This window comes from Mauremys reevesii, linkage group 4, assembly GCF_016161935.1.
Source record: "Mauremys reevesii isolate NIE-2019 linkage group 4, ASM1616193v1, whole genome shotgun sequence".
Taxonomy (NCBI): Eukaryota; Metazoa; Chordata; order Testudines; family Geoemydidae; genus Mauremys; species Mauremys reevesii.
The window spans coordinates 30,218,212-30,242,277 of NC_052626.1; the positions used below are offsets into that span (position 1 = coordinate 30,218,212).

At 44.7% G+C, this 24,066-nt stretch overlaps 1 protein-coding gene across 3 annotated transcripts in view; it reads left to right on the forward strand.

Annotated features, from left to right (window-relative positions):
• FBLN5 (fibulin 5) overlaps positions 1 to 24,066 on the forward strand; it is a 74,856-nt gene that overhangs the window by 7,017 nt on the left and 43,773 nt on the right. Inside the window, exons 1-5 of one of the 3 annotated variants that reach the window (XM_039537138.1) lie at positions 8,788 to 9,173; positions 11,360 to 11,414; positions 12,757 to 12,830; positions 14,484 to 14,535; positions 15,653 to 15,883. In XM_039537138.1, coding sequence (XP_039393072.1) covers positions 15,697 to 15,883 — 187 coding nt within the window. In that variant the 5' untranslated portion in view covers positions 8,788 to 9,173; positions 11,360 to 11,414; positions 12,757 to 12,830; positions 14,484 to 14,535; positions 15,653 to 15,696. Of the gene's footprint in view, positions 1 to 8,787; positions 9,174 to 11,359; positions 11,415 to 12,756; positions 12,831 to 14,483; positions 14,536 to 15,652; positions 15,884 to 24,066 lie in introns of those variants that run through there. The other 2 variants (XM_039537136.1, XM_039537137.1) reach the window with 2 other exon arrangements.

Sequence of the window (24,066 nt, forward strand, 5' to 3'; positions counted from 1 at the left end):
TGCATAGAAATCCTGCCACAGTAGCACCAAATGTCAAAAAAGGGAAATGCAGAAAAATTAGGAAGCTAGTTAAAAGGAACGTGACCAGAGTGAAATCCCTCAAAGCTGCATGAAAACATTTTAAAAACATAATAGATGCTCAAACTATATGTATGCCCCAGATTTTAAAAAAGTGGGGGGGCATAAGAGGACCAAAAAATGTCACCATGGCTACCAGCAAAATAAAAGAAGTGATTAGAGTCAAAAAAGGCATCCTTTAAAAAATGGAAGTCAAATCCTACTGAGGGAAATAGGAGCATAACTCTGGCAAGTCTAGTGCAAAAGTATAATTAGGCAGGCCAAAAAAGAATTTGAAGCGCAACTAGCAAAAGACACAAAAACTAACAGCAATTTTTTTAAAGTACATCAGAATCAGGAAGACTGCTAAACAATCAGTTGGGCCACTGGGTGATCAAGCTGCTAATGGAACACTCAAGGAAAAGAAGCCCATTGCAGAAAAGCTAAATGAATTCTTTGCTTTGGTCTTCACTTCAAGGGATGTGAGGGAGATTCCGACACCTGAGCCATTCTTTTTACGTGACAACTCTCAGAAACTCTCTCAGATTGAGGTGTCAGTAGAGGAGGCCTTGGAACAGCCTAATAAACAGTAATAAGACATCAGGACGAAAGGGTATTCACCCAAGAGTTCTGAATGGAACTCAGATATGAAATAGCTTATATACTACAGTTAATAGTTCTGCAATTGCTTAAATCAGCCTCTGTACCAGATGACTGGAGGATAGCTAATGTAATGCCGATTTTTTTTAAAAAAAAGGATCCAGAGGTGATCCTGGCAATTACAGACCAGTAAGCCAAAATTCAGTATCAAGCAGATTGGTTGAAATAATAGTAAAGAAGAGAATTATCAGACACATAGATGAACACGATATGTTGGGGAAGAGAACACAGCTTTTGTAAAGGGAAGTCACGCCTCACCAATCTATTATAATTCTTTGAGGATGTCAACAAGCATGTGGACCAGGGTGATCCAATTGCTAAAGTATACTTGGACTTTCAGAAACCCTTGGACAAGGTCCCACATGAAAGGCTTGTAAGCAAAGTAGCCAACCATCAGATAGGAGGGAAGGTCCTCTCATGGATCAGTAAGTGGTTAAAAGATTGGAAATAAAGGGTAGGAATAAAAGGTTACTTCTTCAAATGATTGCTTATGTCTATTCCATATTGGGGGTGTGTGCTTGCCACTTGCACCAGTGCTGGAAGTTTTTCCCTCAGCAGTATCCGTAGGGGACCAGCGCCGGGGGGGCCCTGGAGTGGCGCCACCAGCTTCCCCCCCCAGCTCCTTCTTGCCGCCAGTGACGGTTCTGGAACATCTGCTGCTTTGTCTAGTGTTGTTTCATTTTCTGTTCTTGTGAACTTTGAAAACCTGTAATATAGTTGTATATAGTTAGTAGTTCCTTAGTTACCCTTAGTAGTAGTTCTCAACTTTTCATTAGTCGCAAACGGGTCTCAGCTGGAGAACGGGGCATGCCCCGGTCCCCAGGCTTTAAGCCCTGCGATCGCTGCAAACAGCCTATGCCTGTCAGCAATCCACATACCGGCTGCCTAAGGTGCTTAGGCATAGGGCACGTAAGTGACAAGTGCCGTATCTGCAAGTCCTTCAAATCTAGGATGAAGAAAGAGTGTGATATCTGTCTGAAAGCACTCCTAATGGAGTCGGCACTCCAGCACTGGAGCAGCAGTCCAACTCCGCACTGAGCACTACGGTCTCCATGCACAATGCTCCGCCAGTTCCATCCACGAGCCAGAATGTTCCCACTCCACGGCTCCAGGGAAGAAGACTGGGAGGGCAAGATCTCCTACCTCCTGTAAGGGACAGGAGAGGGCTGGGGGTGCCAGACAGCTCAACATCCCGTTCGGAAAGTCAGGCCCCAGCTCAAGTTGAGTGGTGCAGCCCATCCCATGCTTCGCCTGAGACCCTGGATAGTGGTGCAGGCCCTAGCCAGCTTCAGGTGCTGTCGATGCTCAAAGCTCTTCGAGCGGTTCAAGAGATCCTGACGCTCCTGGTGCCGCTCACACTGGCTCCCATGGTACCCCAGTCTCGGGGAAAACCTGCATTGGGACCTATGTGTGTATTCCCACCTTAGCATACCGATCCTCATTGAGAGGGACGTCCCACCAGCGTTCGCCCACCCAAAGCCATCATGCCTCAGGACTAGAAGGGCAGGTTCAGTGGAACCCTCTTTGGTCCCAACACTGGGAGCACCAATCGAGGGACTCGAGGCATACCTCGCCAGTAGACCCTCTGAGGCATGTGCCACCAGGCAAAAACTCCCGGGACCGATCAGACACCAGAGACTGCCAATTGCTGGGCTGTCATCACCTTTCTCCAAGAAGGGGGTCGTCCTACTCAGAACGATCTTCCCAGCAATCGGCCTATAGTAGCTCCAGGTCCCGTTCAACATCCCGGTACCGGTTGAGTAGCGTGAGGCATGGATTGCCGGGTATCCAACGCAGATCTGCCGAATGCCATCGGTCCCCGAGAGCCCAACCAAGACAGTCTGACAGGTCAGTTTTGGGACACAGCATCCGTCACCGGTTGGACAAGAGCCACCACTCAGCCCGATCCTGGTCACCCGGTACTGATCACTCCACTGGTAGCTCCGGCTTGGAGCAAAATTCCCTGCCTGTGGGACAAGCCCGGTACTGGCAGTGCCATTTACATTATTAGCAACAAAACCTGTCCGATGGCCCCAAGCACAGTGGCTGACGCCATGGTATCAGTGGAACCTTTGGGGGTTCACCCAGCCTTCCCAGGCTACCTGATTGGTGTCAGGCATCTCAGAGAGGCCAACGGCCTTGGTATCCTGTCCACTTCCGGTGCTGAAGACTTAGGGGAGTAAGACCCCACAGGTCCAGGAGGACCCAGGGAAGCAAGCTGCTGGACCACCAATGGATGTGGCAGTTCCTGCAGCACCGGCATTGTCTTCGTCATTGCCAGGCAAAGCTATCACGGGACCCCCTACCCAGTTCCTCAGGATGACAACAGAGCACACCAGGAACTTTTGAAGAGGGTCACTTCTAACCTGGGGCTTCAGGCAGAGGAATTGGAAGAGCCTTCGGACTCTGTTTGATGTCCTCTGTTCCTCTGCTCTTGCCAGGGTGGCTCTAACCCTTTGTGAAGGGGTTTCCAGAATCACTAATGCCCTGAGGCAGACCCCCTCTTCCCTGGCCTCTATCTGTAAAAGGGCTGAACACAAGTACTTTGTGCTGACCAAAGGACACAAGTACTTATACTCCCAGCCAGCCCCTAATTCCCTTGTGGTTGAGGCGGTTAACCATAAGGAGAAGCAAGGACAACCTGGGGCCATCCCCAAAAATAAAGACTCAAGGAGGTTGGATCTCTTTGGATGTAAGGTTTATTCGTCTTCCAGCCTTCAGTTGAGAGTGGCTAACCACCCTTGGCTGATATGACTTTAATATGTGGTAAGCCATGGCCAAGTTTGAAGGGTTGCTCCCCGAGGCTTCCAAGAAGGAGTTCTGAGCAATCCTCGATGAGGGCACGACTGCTGCCAGGGCAGTCCTACAGGCGGCAGCAGATGCTGCTGATGCTGCCCGCACCAGGGCTTCCGCTATCTCTGTGCAGCGAGTCTCTTGGCTGCTCCTCTCTTGGCTGTCCACTGAGGCCCAGCAGTCATTGCAGGACCTGCCCTTTGATGGCAGGGCCCTATTTGCTGAGCAAACAGACAGCAAGTTGCATGGCCTCAAGGACTCCCACATCACCCTGAAAACCCTGGGTCTCTACATCCCACCCCCGGCGTGTAAGCGGTTCAAACCGCAGTAGCCTCAGGGCCAAGGGTGCCAGCCTCAGCAGGACCAGCCCCATAAACAAGCCAAGGGTTACAAGCACCACCTGAGCCACACACCTCCATCCTTGGCCCAGTTGGGCTCGACCTGTAATAAGCAAGGGGCCAGATGGTCATTTTAAGGGTGCGCCTGAAGGCGATTTACCAGACTATTCCCCAGATCCATCTTTCCCAGTGTTCTCCGACTGCCTTTCCCCTTTCCTCCCAGCGTGGACCGCTATAACTTCGGACCACTGGGTCCTCAGCACAGTGGAATGGGGTTATATCCTCCAGTTCCTTTCTGAAGGATGCATACTTCCACATAGCAATCTTTTGAGGACACAGATGCATCCTCTGGTTTACGGTGGGGGTCCCACCACTACCAGTTTACAGTCCCCTCATTCAGCCTGGTGACAGCACCGAGGGTATTTACCAAGTGCATGTCGGTGGTGGTGGCTTACTTCAGGCTCTGGGTTATCCAGATCTATCCGTACCCCGAAGACTGGCTCATCAAGGGTGGTTCCAGGTCTGAAGTCCGAAGGGATGTTGCAGTATTTCAAGCCACTTGCCACTCTCTGGGCCTACTGGTGAACGACAAAAAGTCGACGTTAGTGCCAGTGCAGAGGATAGAGTTCATCGGAGCAGTCCTCGACTCTACCTGCGCCAGAGCGTTCCTGCTGCTGGAAAGGTTCCACCTGATGGCAAGCCTCATCGCGGAAGTCTCTGCATTCCCTCTGATTACAGCCAGGGTCTGCCTGCGCCTTCTGGGCCAAATGGCAGCGTGCACTTATGTGGTCCGCCATGCCAGGCTCTGGATGAGGCCCCTGCAAGTATGGCTGGCGACGGTCTATTCCCATTCCTGAGACCCTCTGGAGAAGATCGTTACCATTCTGTTGGTGATATTTACTTCGTTGAGATGGTGGACTGACCGCAGGACAGTCCTAGAAGGGGTTCCGTTCAACAGCCTCCTCACTCCATTGAGTTGGTGTCAGATGCCTCGGACCTCGGCTGGGGTGCACATCTCAGCAATCTCCAGACACCGGGAATGTGGTCCCTGGAGGAGATGCGGTTACACAAATATCAAAGCGTTCCAAGCAGTCCGGCTGGTGTGTGGAGTCTTCTTGCCCCACCTGTCGGGCAGGGTGGTACGAGTCCTGATGGACAACATGGCCTCGATGTTCTACATCAACAGGCAAGGGGGAGCGAGGTCGTCGCCTCTCTGTCAGGAGGCGCTCCGTCTGTGGGACTTCTGCATCAACCACAAAATCAACCAGGAAGCTTGTTACCTTCCTAGCATCAGGAATACGTAACAGACCAGCTCAGCAGTGACTTCTCCTGCCACCGTGAGTGGTCGCTCCATACAGTGGTAGCCTGCATGATCTTCCAAAGGTGGGGAGCTCCCCAAGTGGACCTGTTTGCTACCAGACAGAACAGGAAATGTCTCCAGTTTTGTTCTCAACAGGGTCTGAGCAAGGACTCCTGCCTGATGCCTTCCTTCTGTCATGGTCAGGGAGCCTGATGTACGCATTCCCTCCGATTGAGCGCCCCAGTGTGGCCTTGCCAGCATTGGTTCGGCATGCTCATGAGCCTGTCGGTGGCCCCTCCCTGGCCCCTGCCCAACCAACTGGTCCTGCTGTTGTAGGACCATGGTCGGCTCTTACACCTCAACCTCGGGTCCCTCCATCTCTTGACATGGATGCTGCATGGCTGAACCCAGAGGAGTGGACCTGTTCGGAAGGAGTCCAACAGGTCCTCCTGGAAAGTAGGAAGCCCTCAACTAGACTGACTAACCTGGCCAAGTGGACAAGGTTTTCCCGCTGGACATCCAAATGGGGCAGCTCTCCCTCCATATAGGCTGTCCTAAACTACCTGCTCCATTTGAGGAACCAGGGCCTGGCACACTCTTCCATTAGAGTGTATCTCCGCTTTTCACCCACCAATCCAAGGATAGATGGTGTTCTCCCATGACATGATGGTTGGATTCTTGAGAGGGCTGGAGAGACTTTCCTGCAGGTGTGGGATCCCGTCCTGCAGTGGGATCTTAACTTGGTTCTCTCTAGGCTCACTGGCCTGCCCTTTGAACCGCTGGGGTCCTGCTCCCTTTCCTATCTGTCATGGAAGGTCGCATTCCTGGTGACAGTGACATCAGTGAGACAGGTCTCAGAAATTGACCTCAGACCTGCCATACATGGTCTCCTACAAAGATAAGGTTCAGTTGCGGCCCCACCTGGCCTTCCTGCCAAAGGTGGTCTCCACCTTCCATATGAACCAGGACATCTTCCTCCCAGTGTTCTGTCCCAAACCACACAAGACCAGTGAAGAGAGGCTTCTTCACGCCCTGGACATCCAGAGGGCCTTGGCTTTTTACTTAGAACATACCAAGCCTTTCCATAAATCGACTCAACTCTTCATCACTTCAGCGGGTAGGATGAAGGGTCACCTGGTGTCCTCGCAGAGGATTTCCAATTGGATCACCTCATGCATAAGGGCCTGGTGGGGATTCCACAACCACCGATTGTCAGAGAAATGAAAGCTCAGGCATCTTTGGTGGCCTTCCTAGCGCACATCCCTATCCGGGATATCTGTAGAGCCGCAACGTGGTCCTCAGTCCACACGTTTACCGCTCATTATACCATCGCTCAGCAGGCCAGGGATGATGCTGGGTTTAGCAGAACTGTGTTGCAATCTACACGTCCGTGAACTCCTACCCACTTTCAGGGGTACTGCTTGGGAGTCACCTAAAATGGACTGGACATGAGCAAGCACTCAAAGAAGAAAATACAGTTATCTTTTTTGTAACTGGTGTTCTTCGAGATGTGTTGCTCATGTCCATTCCATGACCTGTCCTTCCCCACTGTCGGAGTTTCTGGCAAGAAGGAACTGAGGGTGAAGGGAGCCGGCAGGGCCCTTTATACCATGCTATGCATGCGCCACTCCAGGGGGTGCCAGAGCCGGTCCCCTATGTATACTGCTGAGGGAAAAACTTCTGGCACCAGTGCATGTGGCAAGTGCACACACCTAATATGGAATGGATATGAGCAACACGTCAAAGAACACCAGTTACAGAAAAGGTAGTTGTCTTTTTTCACAGTGGAGAGAGGTAAATGAACAGTATAGGTCCCAATACAGAACTTTGAGGATGCTAACGTATTCATAAATGATCTGGAAAGGGTGGGGAGATAAAGAGTGAAGTGGCAAAGTTTTGCTGATGATACTAAATTACTCAAGACAGTTAAGTCCAAAGCTGATTTAAAGAATTACAAAGGGTTCTCACAAAATGGCAGATGAAATTCAGTGTTGATAAATGCAAAGTAATGCATATCGGAAAAAATTATCCCTACTATATAGGCAAAATGGTGGGTTCTAAATTAGCTGTTACCACTCAAGAAAGAGATCTTGGAGTTGTAGATAATTCTCTGAAAACATCTGCTTGTGTGCAGCATCAGGCAAAAAAGCTAACAATGTTAGGAACCATTAGGAAAGGGACAGATGACAAGACAAAAAATATCACAATGCCACTATATACATCCATGGTACACCCACACCTTGAATACTGTGTGCAGTTCTAAGGTAATAGGTAATAATTGGAGATATACCAATCTCCTAGAACTGGAAGGGACCTTGAAAGGTCATCGAGTCCAGCCCCCTGTTTTCACTAGCAGGACCAATTTTTGCCCCAGATCCCTAAGTGGCCTCCTCAAAGATTGAACTCACAACCCTGGGTTTAGCAGGCCAATACTCAAACCACTGAGCTATCCCTCCCATCCAAGCTCCAAAAAGATATATTGGAATTGGAAAGGTGCAGAGAAGGGAACAAAAATTATTAGGGGTATGGAACAGCTTCCATATAAGAAGAGATTAAAAAGACTGGGACCATTCAGTATAGAAAAAAGATGACTGAGTATATAGTAGAGGTCTATAAAATCATGAATTGTATGGAGAAAGTGAATAGGGAAGTGTTATTTACTCCTTCATATAACACGAGAATCAAGGGTCGCCCAATGAAATTAACAGGCAACAAGTTTAAAACAAAAGGAAGTACTTCTTCACACACAAGGCACAGACAATATGTGGAATTCATTGCCAGGGGATGTTGTGAAGGCCAAAAGAATAACTGGGTTCAAGAAAGAATTAGAATTCATGCAGGATAAATCCATCAATGGCTATTTGCCAAGATGGTCAGGGATGTAAACCCATGATCTGGGTGTGGCTAAACCGTTGACTGCCAGAAGCGAGGACTGGTCACTCAATATTGCCCTATTCGCTTCATTCCCTCTGAATCCTCTGGCACTGGCCACCAGGAAGACAGGATACTGGGCTAGATGGATCATTGATCTGACCCAGCATGACCATTCTTACATTCTTATATATGTTCTGCTTGACCTACTAAAAGTCTGAGGCAAAGTCACACAACACCTGAAAAAGTATTTCTCCTCCTCCCTCTTCAATCAAAGCTCCAGCCTTAAAGCAGACAGAAGGAAAGTGTTTTGGGTTTCCTGAGAAATCTTCCATTTTACAAACTGAAGCCTTAAGTTTGGCGTCACCTTGAAAATGGCCAAAATTTCAGACAATGCTGTTACTTCCCCTTGAGTGTCTAATTTGTTTTCTCTTGTTTTGAAATAAGTCAAAATTATATAGTCCCTGTAATTGCAATTGCCATGAATTCAAGTCATTCATCTCCCGGAGGGCCAGAGCTTTCATCAGTATGCCATTGGCATGAAGTATTGCAGTGCTGCATATTCATCATCCAAGCTGAGACACCAGTTACAGGGCCCCAGTTTTTTGCTCTGAACGAAAGGAAAACAGTCCCTTTTCCAGCCCCTTGATAAGGGATTCTATCCAATAACAATGCAGCCTCTGCACGAGGCACGTTTACTTGTAAAGTTTGCAGTAGGAGAGGCTTTCCTTAAAGCTGTGTCTTTTATCCTGGCAGGCTCCTCAAGATTGTTGTGAGGAGTCTAGCCAGTTGGTGAGCTCTGTAATCTAAACCAGCTGTCTCCAGACTGAGGCCCCCATTTGCATTGTTTAACATACTTAGAAAATGAAGTGTTCATTTTTAACATTCCTCCTTCAATTGGTTTAATGCTGAATTACAGAAGAGAACTAAGCAAAACCAGGTGCTTTTGCTGTATTCTCTCCAGTGTCTGAGGAGGAGCAGACCTCTCTCTGCCCTTTCTATTATTTGGTATTTCATTCTTTGGAATACAAATGACTGAGGAACTCAAGTGCTAGCAAAACGCCGATGTTCAGACACGTTTTTTAGTTATTCAGCGTGCAGACTCCTTTTTTCCTTCTTTCCTAACTAATGTTGGACATGCAAGAAGTAAAGAGGTAAGTACTGTGCATCAAACTATTTTACTGACTGAATGGAAACCTACTCATGGAAAACGTCTGTGGCTACGAGTCACTATGCCAGTTCACTTGCTAAAGCCATTTGCAAAGAGACGGGATCTTAATGGTCAGAGAGAGGGTAAAGCGCTTTTTGTTTGTTATAAAAGCTGTGCTGTCTAGCAATTTCTGTCTTGATTTATGCTGTATTCTGCATTTAGGAATCTGTCTCTTGTGGGAATGCTGAATTGCTACAGTAAAGGGTCTTCTGGCTAAAATCACAGCTGCTTTCTCTGCAGATATGATTCACAGTAATTGATTTAAACTTCACTAGCTATTGTTGCAGAAGATAATTGCTATTTTATAATAATTTGTCTGCTGACTAAACCAACAGGACCAGCTTAAAGCAATGTTGTTGGTTGTGTTGTGTTATATGTCTGTTAATAATTCTCAGGGGGACGAGAGAGCTGATACTGTAAAGTCAATTGAAGTAGTGATTGCAGCCCAAACCCACGTCAGGAAATCTCTGTATTGTTCTATCACGTTCCTCATAACTCAGAAGAACCTAGTAGCTCTTAATTCTTGAAACCGAAGGATGTATGTAGTTGTGGATACTATCAATAAGTAGATATGAATTTTTGCTGTACATCAAAGAGTAGCCTTGTTAGGCACTTTTAACATAGAGCGATAAAACGTTTCATTTCCTTCCGTTATTCCTCTTTCTATATACAAAATGAATGTGCAGTAATGTACACAGTGCATGCTTGAGAAAATGTGTTCTATCCCTCAAAAGGATTTAAGGGATCCATAAAAGAGATGCAGTCCTAAATAGATGATGCAGCCTTAAATGCATTACCTCCATTTCTAGGGAAAAGTCTTTACAGAATTTGCCTGTTTGTGTCACTACAAAACTTGCCAAACAAACAACATTTGCCTGTTACACAGCACCACGAACAACTATGTTAGGGGTTGTGTGTACTTTTCAGAGCTTATTCCTCAACTAAACATACTGGTGTTTTAAAATGTGCCTGTCAGTTTGTGAGTAGTCTTGTCTGATGTATCTAATAGGTCATGTTCAGTACCTTGACTTGCTATACGAATCATAGACAGAGCTAAAAGAACCTGTAGGGAAAGTTGGCTGCTCCTTTAAGTAGCAGAACTGAGGCCACCTAAAATTTTCCTGCTTCCCATGTTGTTTTTAGAAATATATTGTATACGCTATATACATTCAGTAATAGTCTCCAGCATAAATGAGACATGGCTCTAAAATGTATTGAAAAGGATCTTTATATAAAGAAACTGGAAAACACTGAAATTGAAGTACACAAAATAAAATCAATTTCTTATTATTCTTTCCAGATTCAAATCTGGCACTAGTTAATATCCATCACTTTGATTTGGCCAGGGTATTTATATGGGCAAAGCATACTTCCAGGGCTCAGTCTATAGCCAAATATTTAATAGCAAAGGGCCAGATTCTGTAACTGAGAAGTTCCTTGCTTTACAAAAAGTCCTTTGGAAATACATAGGCCAGACTCTCAGCTGCTGTAAATCAGCATGGTTTCGTTGAAGACACTGATTTATATCAGATGATGACCTGGCACAATGTATTTACTTGCAGAGCAAGATAATACTCAGTGTGAGTAAAGAGCTACAATCTGATCCCAAGAAATCAGTTGATTTTGAGAGTACTTTCTTGGGGATGAAGCGTGGTCTAGCCCTGCTAATGACTTGCTCTGTGGGGTTTGTGCTTCAGTTTATCCATTTGTAAATTGTGTATAATACTGACCTAACTCCTAAGGATGTTGTGGACTAAATTAATGCTTGTGAAGGGTTTTGACATTCTCAGAGGACAGGTGCCACAGAGGGATAAAGTTTTATCATTGACTATTATAAACTTACCCTTTGAAGAGTTTGTGTATAGCCTATAATAAAGGACATGGATTAGCCTACAGATATTTAGGGCCTGATTCTGATCTCACTGGTGTTAGTCCAGAGTAAGAACACTGACTTCAGAGTTCTGAATCTGGGCCATATACTTAATGTTATATGTCAGCCAAATTCATCTATAGTAAGCACTGTGGAGTGCACTGGAGTTACACCAGAGATTAATTTGGCCTCGTATCTAAATCTGTGAATTGAACATGTGCATCAAAATGTTTACATCTTATTTTCTATGCGTATTATAGGATACTGACGGTTTTCATGCTGGCCACCTGCCTTACACGCCCTGGGAAAGCACAGGTGAGATGAGCACACCGAATACATATACTTTTTTACACTAAAGCATTTCATAGCATGAGGCTTACTTTGATAGCAGGTGAATAGGAAATCTGTGGTCTGGGGCTTAGATGAACAGGAAGCTATGTGGTCTAGGGTTTAGCGTGGAGGAATGGGAGCCAGCAGGATCCTGGAGTCTAATGTGGACTGTCAACTCAGCAGGAAATTCTTGGAGAAAGACAGGTCTCAAAGAAAACCAGACACTGCCTCTGAACTAAGTAGTCCTTGAAAATGAATGCGCAAAAGCACCAACAAAGGAGCTTTGAGTCCTGAGTTCTACCAGTGAGGACCCTCCATATTTGGAACTCCCATTGATTTGAATGGGAATTCTGTGTATGGAAAGCTTCCAGGATCCAGCCCTAGGCCTTTCAGCTGTGGGTTTGGGAGCCTGGAGATGTCATCCTAGTCGTCATTCTAATTCCTTGGAATATCCAAAAGCATTGGAGCTCAGGATTGAGGGATATTACATTAGTAGGGCTGCATAAAGAAGTTTACACAGTTCCTGCCTGAACTGAGCCTGGCTCAAGCAAATTTTATTAGTCCTTCATGTTCCTGGGCATTAAATTCACTGTAAATTAGGCGGGGAGGTTAAACTCTGATTTGAAGGTAATAGTCCTATATTGTTCAGGGCTGTGTTTCCAAATACCTTTTAGAGAAGGTTTTGAAATTTAGTTGTTTTTTTTCCTCCTGCTGGATTGACAGTTGACTGCATGTGGCTTGTTAATTGATATTTTGCCAACATTAGAGCTGGGCAAAAAGTTTTCCCATCCGGTGAGAATTTTAGAGATTTTACATTTTTTCCCATCCTGAATTGGGATGAAAAGTTGAAATATCAAACATTTTCACAAACTGAAAATAAAATTTAAAATAATTGAAATTTACTTTTAAATGAGTAAATTAAAACATTTTCTTTTTATAATTTTGCAATGTTTCATTCTGATTTGGACATTTTAAATTTTTTAAACCTTTTTTTTTTTTGCTATAAATTAAAGTTCAAAACAAAGTCATTTCCAGCTGAAAAATGGAACTCTTTCATTTTGAAAATGTCAAAACAGGACATCCTTCTGACAATTTCTAAACTTTTTTTAGTTTTTTTTCAAAACAAGACATTTGTTGAAACCAACTTAATTCCCGCAAAGAGTTTGTTTCAACTAATTGGCCTTTTTAAATGAAAATATTTTTTCATCTAAAAGTTCCCAACCAGCTCTAGCCAACATAGGCAACAGCCACAAGATGTGAAGAATGTCACTGTAGCTAGGTGAAGAGGTTAAAAGCACACAGAGTATGTATGTTCTTTACATGACAGACTGAAAATAGACTCTCCCATCAGAATACCCTTGGCTTCCTCCAGATGATGCTAAAACATCTCATAATGTCAAAGTAAGTGCCGGCAGAATTCCCCACCACATGATCTGTAACTGGAGTGCTCTTGTGGGTAGATGGAGGGACTCACTTCATACATTTAAATGACCATTCATGTATTTCCTGCCATGTCCCCTTAACCCTTTAAAAATGCCTGTCTCAGTGTCTTGTTCATTCCACTCTATCACTCCCACCTGCAGTTTACATTGCTGCCAAATATGCATGACACACTTTCCCTTCCCAGCTCACCAAGGCAACACTTTCTACTGACTTCAAATACTTGTAGAAAACTCACTTCTTCCTTGACGCCCAGAAGAAAAACACCACTAAGTCCTCCTGCCCTCTGGTTCTTCCAGTGCATCCTGTCTTCGATGTCCCTATTTCTTACACTGTCAGTGTAACCTACTGACAGATTGGGTATCATGCTCCCCTCTACTGGCTGACCAACTGTTACCAGCTGATGGGCTGATCCAAAACCCATTTAAGTCAATGGCTGTCTTTAAACTGACTTCACTGGGCTTTGGAGGAGGCCGTACAGGAGTTACTTCTGTAGCTGACATGGAGCGGGCTCTGCTGGCATACTGGAGACCGCCGTTCAAGCCCCGCTGATGGTCTCTGTGGTGGGGTGAGGAGACTGCTGTAAAGCATGCACCCTTGAAAAAAGCTTCCTCTAAGGATTTGTCTACAGTAGGATTTAAAGGTGTGGTATTTGCAACGCGTCTACATGTGTGCTAAGCTGGTACCCTAGAGTCCAACTCCACCTGCTTAGCATGTGTTTAAAAATATATATTGCCTTGTCAACACTAGAGTTGGCTAATGACTTTTAACAACACACCTTTTCTCCTCATCAAGACAAGTGCTAACAGGAGACAGGGCCGGCTGCAGGCACCAGCAAAGGGAGCAGGTGCTTGGGGCAGCCAATGGAAAGGGGCGGTATGTCCGGGTCTTTGGCGGCAATTCGGCGGCGGGTCCCTCACTCCCTCTCAGAGCAAAGGGCTTGCTGCTGAAGAATTAAGCGGCGTGGCTGAGCTGCCGCTGAAGTGCCACTGATCGCAGCTTTATCTTTTTGTTTTTGTTTTTTTTGTTTTTGCTTTGCCGGCTTTGGGGCGGCAAAAAAGCTGGAGCCGGCCCTGACAGGAGATATAATAATTCCTAGATCTTATATTGCACTTTCCATCCATAGATCTTAAAGTGCTTGACAAAACAGGTTGTCAGTATCATTATTCCCATTTCACAGATGGAGAAACTGAGAGGGAGGTGACTTGCCTAGGGCCACTCAGATTGGTGGCACAGCCAGAAATTGAACCCAGCTCTCCTGAGTCCCAGTCCAGTGGCCTATCCACTGAGCGCTAAGCCATTGGCAGACTAGATATTGGTTTCTCCATTAGAGAATGACAGCCTGCTACTGCTGCCAGCTTATAGAATTACTGCATGAGCTAAAGCAAGAGGTCTGTGCTGCAGTGCTGAAGGTTCTGAGTTCAAAGTCTGCTGACTTCCCATATGAGAGAGTCATGACAAAGGTCCTTTGGAGAAGGGACTCTGTTCATTTTTTGCATATTGTACAGTGCTGAACACATTACACTATAATAATAATCCAGATGATCACATGATTTTTTTTTTGTCATCATCCAATTTCACAATCACTGAGTGTCCTTTCTTTTCTTGTTTTAGCAGCAATGCACTAACGGGTTTGACCTGGACCGTGCCTCTGGGCAATGCTTAGGTAGGATTTTGACTGAATCAATTCATTTACACTGGGGTTCAGACCCTCTGGCTTTGTTAAATTAATAACGTGCTACTATCTGTGTATTTTGGCTGAAGGATGCTCTCAGTGTCTGGCAAATATATATAAATTATGCACAAGCCTTTGGAAATTGTTCACTTGCATAATTTTTTCAATATGAAAATGTCATTGTTCAGACTGGGTGCAGTGCTTTTCTCATGGCTGTGATGACATGAGTTTGGGAGCTCAGTCTAGTTGCCAGAGAACAGGGGTTCAGTATCATAAATACCCACTACTTGCTACTTTTGGCAGCTTCAGCCAAGAGGCCAGGGAGAGTTCCTCTCACCCTCTAGTTCAGAATTAAGGTGCACTTTGGGGCAGTGCAGGGAAACTTGAACTTTGCTCATGGAGCATCTTTTCTGTGGATTAACAGAGGACTTCAGAGGGGCTGTCAATATAGCACCTTCCACATACGCTAACAAATAGTAAGTTAAAAACAGTAACATAAAAACAGAGATGCCCTGTCTGAGCTTCCTAGCAGTTCCACCCTCCCAGCCAAGGAAATGCTCAGATCCTAATAATCTCTCTGCATCTTTCTAAGGTCAAGACAAAAAATCCCAGGCAGAACAAAAAAGAGACCTGAACCAAATCCCCAGATTTGAACATCTCAAACTTTGTGTGTGGGAGGCACTGCGGAGTCCCAGATCAGAATCCAAGTTTCACAGCTGGGCAAACCAAACCACCAGTGTTTGAAATCTGGAGCTGAATGTTGTGGCTTGGACAGATCCATTAGGAGAAACGGGCTGTAGGATCAGTGTTTAAACTGAGCATCTATAGAAAAGAAAAGTGGTTGGTTTTTTTCCCTGATTGTAAAGTAGAACAAGTAGAACACATGCTAGGTTGAAAATATGTGCTGTTTCCTGTTATGATGTGAGCTGACTTCAAAGTGAGCCTCTGCAAAGGAAGCATAGCTTTTCCTAACACAAACCATGTATATCATATTCAGCAAAATCCCAAGTAAACCGTATCATATGTGCTGTTCTGTGCATGTGTCACATTAAGGACCAATTGTGGAAATTGCTGATCTAATTGCCATTCTATTACTACATCCTTCCAGATATTGATGAATGTCGGACTATTCCTGAGGCCTGTAGAGGAGATATGGTGTGTGTTAACCAGAACGGTGGCTATTTATGCATTCCCCGAACAAATCCAGTTTATAGATCACCATATGTGAATCCTTATTCAAACATTTATCCACCACCTCCAGCTCCCAACTACCCCACTGCTACAAGACCTCTGATGTGTCGGTTTGGCTACCAAATGGGTGAAAACAACCAATGTGTTGGTAAGTAGTAGAACACTTTATATATTTTAAGGCTAGAAGGGATCACTGCGATAATCTAATCTAACCTCTTGCATAACTGAGGCCAATGTTACACACTAATTCTTGCTTGAAACCTGATAAATTGTGGTTGGACTATAGCATTTCTCATAGAAGGACATATGTTATGCTGCTTGTATGGTCTTAGTTCAGGGCAAACAAAGGTATTTTCTCCAGTCTGCATGTTTTCCTTAAAAATGAAAATCCATCCTGTTGATTTGAAAGATGGCTCTGTCAGGTGATTCACTGGTGCATACAATGTATGAATTTTCACCATCATGAGTCTGTCCTTGAGAGAAAGGAGGGTCTATGTTTAAAGAACTGGAGTAGGACTCGGGAACTTTAGGTTCAATTCCAAGCTCTGCCACAGACTTCCTGTGTGACCTTGGGCAAATCTCCTAATCTCTGTGCCTCAGATCCCCATCTGTTGAATGGGTATAATAAGACTTCCTTTCTCCCACCATTTGTCTGCCTTGTCTGTTTAAACTGTAAGCTCTTTGGGACAGGAACTCTCTCTTACTATATGTATGTATAGTGCCTAAAACTAGTATTATTACTAGGATAACTTCAAGGCCTCAACTAAAAATGGACCCCTCTGTACTAGACACTGTACAAACATGCAGTAAGAAACAGTCCCTGCCCCAATAGAGCACTGATCCTGTAACACGAATAATAAATAACTATTCTTACTGTTGCCTCCATTTTGTAGCTTTTCTAGAGGTGCATCTTTTGGGCTTGATTCTGACCCCATGCACACCACTTTTACCCAGCTATGATGCTTGCTATCCATGGAATTACTCCTGATTTACATTAGTTTAAGTGAGAAAGAACAACCACCATTTTTGTTTTTTATTTGTTTTTTTTCTAGCTTCAAGAGTACAGCTTGCAAGCCAAATTCTATGTCTGCTACACCTATGTCAGTTTAATGTCACTAATCAGCAGAGTTACTTTGGTGTGAAACCGGTATCAGAGAATCATAGAATATTGGGGTTGGAAGAGACCTCAGGAGGTCATCTAGTCCAATCGCCTCCTCATCACTCTCAGGCTCCAAGTGTTCTGTTGTGCAGGAATCATGGGTTCAGCCTCTGTCATTGACTTAATGTGCAACCACTATCTTTTGCTGCACCTCAGTTATGCCACCTGTAAAATGGAGATAAGAAGTTGAAAATTTTCAGTCAAAAGTGTTGGAAAAATTGGGTTTCAACAAAATGATTTTTCATGAAAATATCTGCTTTCCATAGAAAAATATGTTTTTCATTGAAAAACAATGCCCAAATCTGGAAATATTTCTATTTGGATATGCTGCTGCAATGCCTCATAGGAGTCGTAGTTCAATTTCCTCATGTCCCTGTTCTTCTCTTGGGGTTCAGTTATCTCTTCCATGATGCACTGCTTCCCCTCTCCAAGAGGGGAAACCCTGGTGCATGATAGGAGATGTAGTCTGACCATCCAATAGAGAAGAATGGGAACTTAAGGCATCCAAACTACAATTCCCATTAGGGAAGCATTTCTGAATTAAAATAGTTTGGTTTTCAGCCAAAATATTTCTGGATTTTGGCAGAAAATTTTTTGTATTTGAATTTTTGCCAAAAAATTAAATTTTTCATGTGGGGAAAAGCCCATTTTTCAACCAGCTGTAATAAGAATAATGGATGTTGTGAAGTTTAATTAATTTTTTGCAAAGAGTTTTGAAATCCTCAGATGACAGGTGTTGTGAGTTAAGTATAGTATTAATTAGTCCTACTGACCCTACTGAATTAATTCACATAATTTCTGATGATGTTGTGGAACTATAAAGGCCAATGCTTCTTTCAATCAGCACCATTCCAGTAGAGCCACCTGGAGTTGAGAATACAGCAATTAATTGCTAGGGGAGGCTGTGCTGAATGCAACCACTGACCAGAATAGCTGGGAAAAGATGGAGAGTGGCCCATCAGAATCACAATTAGCTGGAAACATTTTCTGAACCTCCCCATCAGGTTTGAATTGAGGCAGATAATAGTTAGTGTTTGTGTAAGGACAAAAAACAAAGCTTAAAGAAAGAAAACAAGACCTCGCCACAGCCATTGGGTCTCCACTGGGTTAGACTTTGTTTTAAACTGTGTGTTATTTAGTGAAGTGCTCTGGAGACAATTTGTGTTTCACTTCCCTGAGATGGGAACGGAAGGCACCTAGATAGACAGTATAGAAGATTGTCACGCTACGCTGTAGCATCCATGAGTTCCTCTGCAGTAACTGTAGGGCCCATTTTAGTATTTCTTGTACATCCAGAACACTGTATTTTATGGAGGTAAAGTTCACCCTTGCACTGGAGGACAACACAAGGCTTATGTATCACTTACGCCCTCAGGGTTTAAATAATGGATTGGGCTTGTTCTGATCCTCTGCGTAGGGGTGAATTTCACCAGGCATACACAAGAAATGCTGAACCAAAAGGGTGCCTGAGCCATAAAAACAACTGCTAGTGTCAATGACCCTTCAAGCTGCCCCTGCCCTTCCCCACTTGTCAACGTTCCAGGCCCCTTGAAACCTAGGACAGTCTTTTACCATGAAGTTTTCAAAAATGCTCACTACGAGCCTAACCACTTCTATTGAGGTCCATGGGCCTTTTGGCCATTGAATTCAATGGGAGCAGAGGTAGCCTAGTGGCCACTTATTCTATGGAGTGTAGGTTATAGAAACTCTCTCAGATCACATTTAGGGTTTATAAGATATCCCTTTGCCAAACTAATGCAATAGAAATCTTTTCTTTACTTTTTTCTTTTTTTAAATTCCAGTGGAAACATTCTTTTTAATGAATGAACCATCCCCTGACAAACCTGTTTTCACTATCCGAGCTGAGAGAAATGCAAGAACGTTGTGAGAGGGTCTGTCTATCCTAGGGTGACCAGACAGCAAGTGTGAAAAATAGGGACAGTGGGTGGGGGGTAATAGGAGCCTGTATAAGAAAAAGACCCAAAAATCAGGACTGTCCCTATAAAATCGGGACACCTGGTCACCCTAGTCTATCCCATCCTGGCAATTGGTTGGTGAGCCAACCCTCACTTTGCCTTAACTCTTCAAGGAATGCACACCCCAGGTGGTTCAAATAATATTCCCCCTCCTAGGGGCTGATTTATTCCAACATAGCTAAAGATAAACATAAGTAGTTCCTCTCCTGGCCAGCAAGAGTTCACAAGGAATCCATCCCTTTCTAGCCCTCTAGCCCTCATCCTTTCTGGCTGGAGTCACAGGAGCAAGGTGAACGGATTCCTTCCCCAGTCCTGCCACGACTTGGCTCTCCTCAATCCTAACACAGTCCTCACCCACAATCCTGCAGCCAGAGAGCCTCCCTCTAGAGCCTCTTGCACTGGGTGAAAAGCAGCCCCTCTTATAGTATGCACTGCTTCTGACTCCCCTCCTGAGTGTCTTTTGAAAGTTTGTCTCTCTCACTAACAGATGTTGGTCCAATAAAAGACAGAGACAATCACCTACCTTGTGTCCATAATACCCAGGGACTAACACAGCTACAGGAAACCTGCATGCTCTAGAAAGAAATTGCTATGGCCACTTACAGAGCAGAAGGGGATAACCCTTTCCCTGCTGGTCTAGGCCTGGGGCTTCTGCACTGTGTCCCAAAGGGAAACAAACAGCTTACAGGCAATAAATGAAAGCTTAAGTGCTCTCAGTGTTAATAACCTAAGAGCTGCTGTTAGCACCACAGGGAAAGATATTTGTTTTCTAGAAAGACAAGCAGGCCAACAGAGAATCTGTCCTCATCTTGTATAGTCTGTCTGTCTGTCTATCTAAAGGTGTGTGTGTGTATATATATTTGGCATTATTCTTAAAGCCCCAGCTGCTGGAATGGTGATGTTGCATAAAAATACTGAGCTTTCATTCAAAAAAATTAAGTTTCTAGCCCTTGTAGTTGCAGAGAAAAGCTGGAAAATAGGACCCAAGTGCCACCTGAAGCTTCAAAAATCACCAGGCATAGAAAAAGATACCAGAGGGTGGTGGTAATTTTTAAACCTCCTGATTCTTTGAGGACTGACTCGTGGTTCTGAACACTTGGGGCATGTCTACTTTACAGGATTATACCAGCATAGCTAGGTCACTATAACTATGCCGGCATAGCCCCAAAGTGTGTACACACAGACAAAACCAATGGAAAGGGTTTTTTGATCGGTGTAGGAACAATACCTCCCCAACTGATGACATTCTTCTGTCCATCTACTTACATCTACATTGAGGTTAGGTCAACACAACTATGTTGCTTCGGGGTGTGGATTTTTCATACTCCTGAGTGATGTAGCTATGTCAACCTAAATTCTAAGTGTAGACCAGGCCTTGGGGTTGGCAAATGCAGTGTTCATTACACCAGTAAAAAGTGTGTGTAACTTGCTACTTAGAATGGGAATGATTTATGCCCACTCTGCACATTATTCGCACTGGTGTAAACAGCAATCTCACCCAAGAGCTCTAAGCTGCCAGTGTCCCTTTTAACTTGTATAATTTCTGACTCTTTTTTTCCTTTCAAATTGTAGACTGCTTAACTATCATAATGCCCCTTTTGTTAGAGGAACTCAGTCCAGGAACCGTTGGCAAGACTGGATTGGAACTAGAGCCCGTGTTCTTGCATTATACATTCATAAGCTGAGAGTTCTTTCCAATTTCCCTTCACTCCACCCCACCATTTCCTGATTTACAATGATTTTTAAAACATGCCTGAAGTATAGATCCTTCTGGGCATTGTAGAAAGATTTGAAACTTTTGTTTTTACTATTTTTATCCCATTAACACGTCTGTCGAATGGGAGGAGCCAGGGATGGAAAAGGAGAAAGAATCAAGGAAAGCAGACAGAAGCAAGAGAGATCTGTGGTTTTAGCTCAGTGGGGCTCTGGTTCAATCCTCAGTGCTGGCAATGACGACAGCCATTACACCAGCACAGTTGCAAGAGTGGGTGGCCTGGGAAAGGGTGTTATCTGAGAGAGGGCATAATTCAGTGCTTCTCCTGAGTAACCTGCACCAGCAAGGTGCCTATGAAGTCCTGCCCATCAGCTAATTCCACCTCTCCCCCCACTGACCCTAGTGGAACCTGTAGGGGAGAGAAATGATGTGAAAGCTGCCTCCCAATGGTGTGAATCAGTCTGTGGTTGAAGCGTCTGTGTGTGCTGGCATAAACTGAGCCCTCTGGGGTTAAGATTGTCATCCCCTTTCATGCCCATAAACCCCTGTGCAGAAGGAGCATGGTCTAGTGGTTAAAGCACAGGGGAGCACTCAGTTTGTGTGTGAAGGTTACTGCTTATATAGGAAGAAGCAACTCTGAACCAAGAAATATAATGAGCGAGCCAAGAAAGCTTCATGTCACTAAGAAAACTGGCATCTCTGGAACACGCTGCAAAAAAAGAGCTGGCCGTCTGGGGATGGTGAAGTGTAATAGTAAACAAGAGTATATCATCCTGCATATCAGTGCCTTACTGACTAATTGTACTGATGTGTGATGAGACAATAAAATAAACTCACCAGCAGCGGAACCACAGATTAACTTGTTTCAGCTAAAGAGAATCTTGATGACAGAGTGCCAAATTCCACACTCAGATATGGGTGTATGATTCCTGTTGGCTTCAATAGGATTTCAGAATCTTGGAGCCAAATTTGTCCCAGTGAGTCTATCTGAGTTAGTTTAATCGAATCATGGGCCTAAGCCACATGTCCCGGCTCGGATACAGAGCTGAAGCATCCCAAAGTTCAGGGCTGTTCTCCTTCTGCAGCATGAATAAGTCTTACTGACAGTGATGGTCTGGAACTATTGCTGCTGCTGTTAAAGTCTGATCCCATTTTTATCCCAGGAGATGGTTGGGATTCAGCTGGGGCCAGTAGAAGTGGTATGTCAATCTGGGTCTCTCTCTCTCTGGCCCAGTCTGGTGAGGGCATCTCTCAGGATTAGGGTGACAAAGGCCTGGGGTGATGGTGGAGGTGGCAGCCAAGATGGTGAAGCTTTCTTAAGTAGCCTCCATTTGTTCTTCCTTCGTTTTCTCCACAAATCTCTTTAAGGACCCAAAAAGGATGTGATGGGAGAAATAGTTCAACTACTCACTATTTTGTCCTCCAGTTAGGGCTAATATCTGACATATCAATTCTGGGCCATTAATTTCCAGTTCCACATCTGTTTTTACCAAGCATGATTTCAGCAGCCCTTGAATCATGTCAATGTGGCCTTTTTGGTTTGGACTAATTTAGTCTTTCTGACTGATTCTCTTGCACCGGGTTATAACATTCATTATTGAAAGCAGCTTGACTTACGTTCCATCAACATTTGTTACTCTAAGTTATTGTCACAGCTAATGACCTTCCATATATTTTTTTAAAATTGAGGTCACACTTCAAGTAAATTGGTTGACCCAGTTATAACAATGGGACCCTTCGCTAGGTTACTTGGAGCTGCTCCCTATGATTGCTGAGTTGCATCTGTTTATAGTAATTTCTTTAGCTGCTTATTGGGTGGGTGACTAAAAGTTTTGGGGGTTTTTCAGTATGTTGGTGGGGAGCTGGTTGTGGGTGCTAGAGCTGCTTTCTGAACCTGCTGAGGAACAGGACAATGAAACAAAGGAGAGTGTGGGCAACTGGTTGAAAGGGAAGGTGTCACCCCACAGCATACAGCACGGGACCCTGCATTCAGGCACAGCTTTGTAAGCATATATGGGGCAGTTGGGCATGAGCACTTCCCTGTGTAAATTGGGATCCTGTCACAGCCAGGTTCACATCCCCATAACTGAGAACTCTTAATCTCCTTAGAATCTGTTATTCTTCGCTACTCTCTGTTCTCACTTTGCAAGCTCCAGAGTCACCTTGCTGTATGATGCATTGACATATCAGGTGCAGACAGCTCAGGGAACTGCAGATCAGATCCTCTCCACAGTGCTGCAAGGGATAACCTCTGCACAGTGCTGGCTAATATGTTGGCTTGCATGCCACGGCTCAAGTGAGCATGGTCTGTGAGTCAGGGGTCACCTATCTTTAGACTCCCAGCGGAGCAGCTTGTATGCTGCAATTGGCAGCAAGGACTGGCCAGTGGGAGGTTACACCAGGCTCAATTGAGAGGAGTAGCGTCTTGATGTCCCAGCCCACCATGTCTTTTCCTGCAGCAGAGGACACATTGTGCACTGCGTCAGCCAGGGCAGGATTTGACCCACATTGTTAATCTCTAATTGATTCCTTACACTCTTTGTGGATCCCTAATTTAATATGAGGGACTGCAAGGCTGTTTGCTTTCAGTATGTCTTACTTTTCTCTCACTTCCAGAGATTGCAATAGGGCCAAATCAGTTAAAGTCAGAATGTGCCAATTAATTCTGTCTGCGCTGGGAGTGGATTAAATGAGCACCACTTTATGGGCTAGCTCTTAAAGTAAAAGAATGAACAGGTCATTCTGGCCAACCAATTACAGCATTTCTTTTTCTTGAAGTCATGACTTGATCTTGGAAGATCTGCCTGAGTCTTTCTTCTCCAATCCATCAAGTCTGAGACTTGTTCCTCTCTCCATTTTCTAACTTGACTCTGGCCAACAGTCCATACATAACATTCCATTGAGACCTGAGGGCTTCCATGTTTCCTGAACAATTCTCTCTCTCTGTCTCTCTACCCTTCGGCAGCATAACGTGGGTTACTGTAGTCTGAAACATACTGGAAGCCTTATTCATTTTCACTGTAGTATCAATGCAGTGCTTAGCCCTGCATAAGGCTGTGTCTGCAGTGTCTGGAGTGCCTAGAGATGGCAGGATTCTTGATGACATAAAAGTCATTGTTATTCTTGGCTCCTGCCTTATATTTCTTGGGTCAGCTTCGTTTCTCTCCATTTGGCTCCAGGCTGAAATTGGCCATAGTTATATGTCACGATCGAGATGTTTGGCCAAAATATATTAAAATATGAATTGGCTCTTTCACAAATGTAAATCGTCCAGCTCAGCCATGTGCTGTGCCAGACTGTATAGGCAGAGTAAACGTGCTGGCGTTGCTCTTGTGTTTTGTCCCTAGGACTTAAGAGGCCATGAGGAAGCTGCAATGCAGAAAAATAAGAGATGCCTTAAATTGTGTGGAGATTAATATGCTCTAAACTTTTCATCCATCAGTTCACTGGTTTCCCACTTTATTATTTAAGAAGTGTGAGAA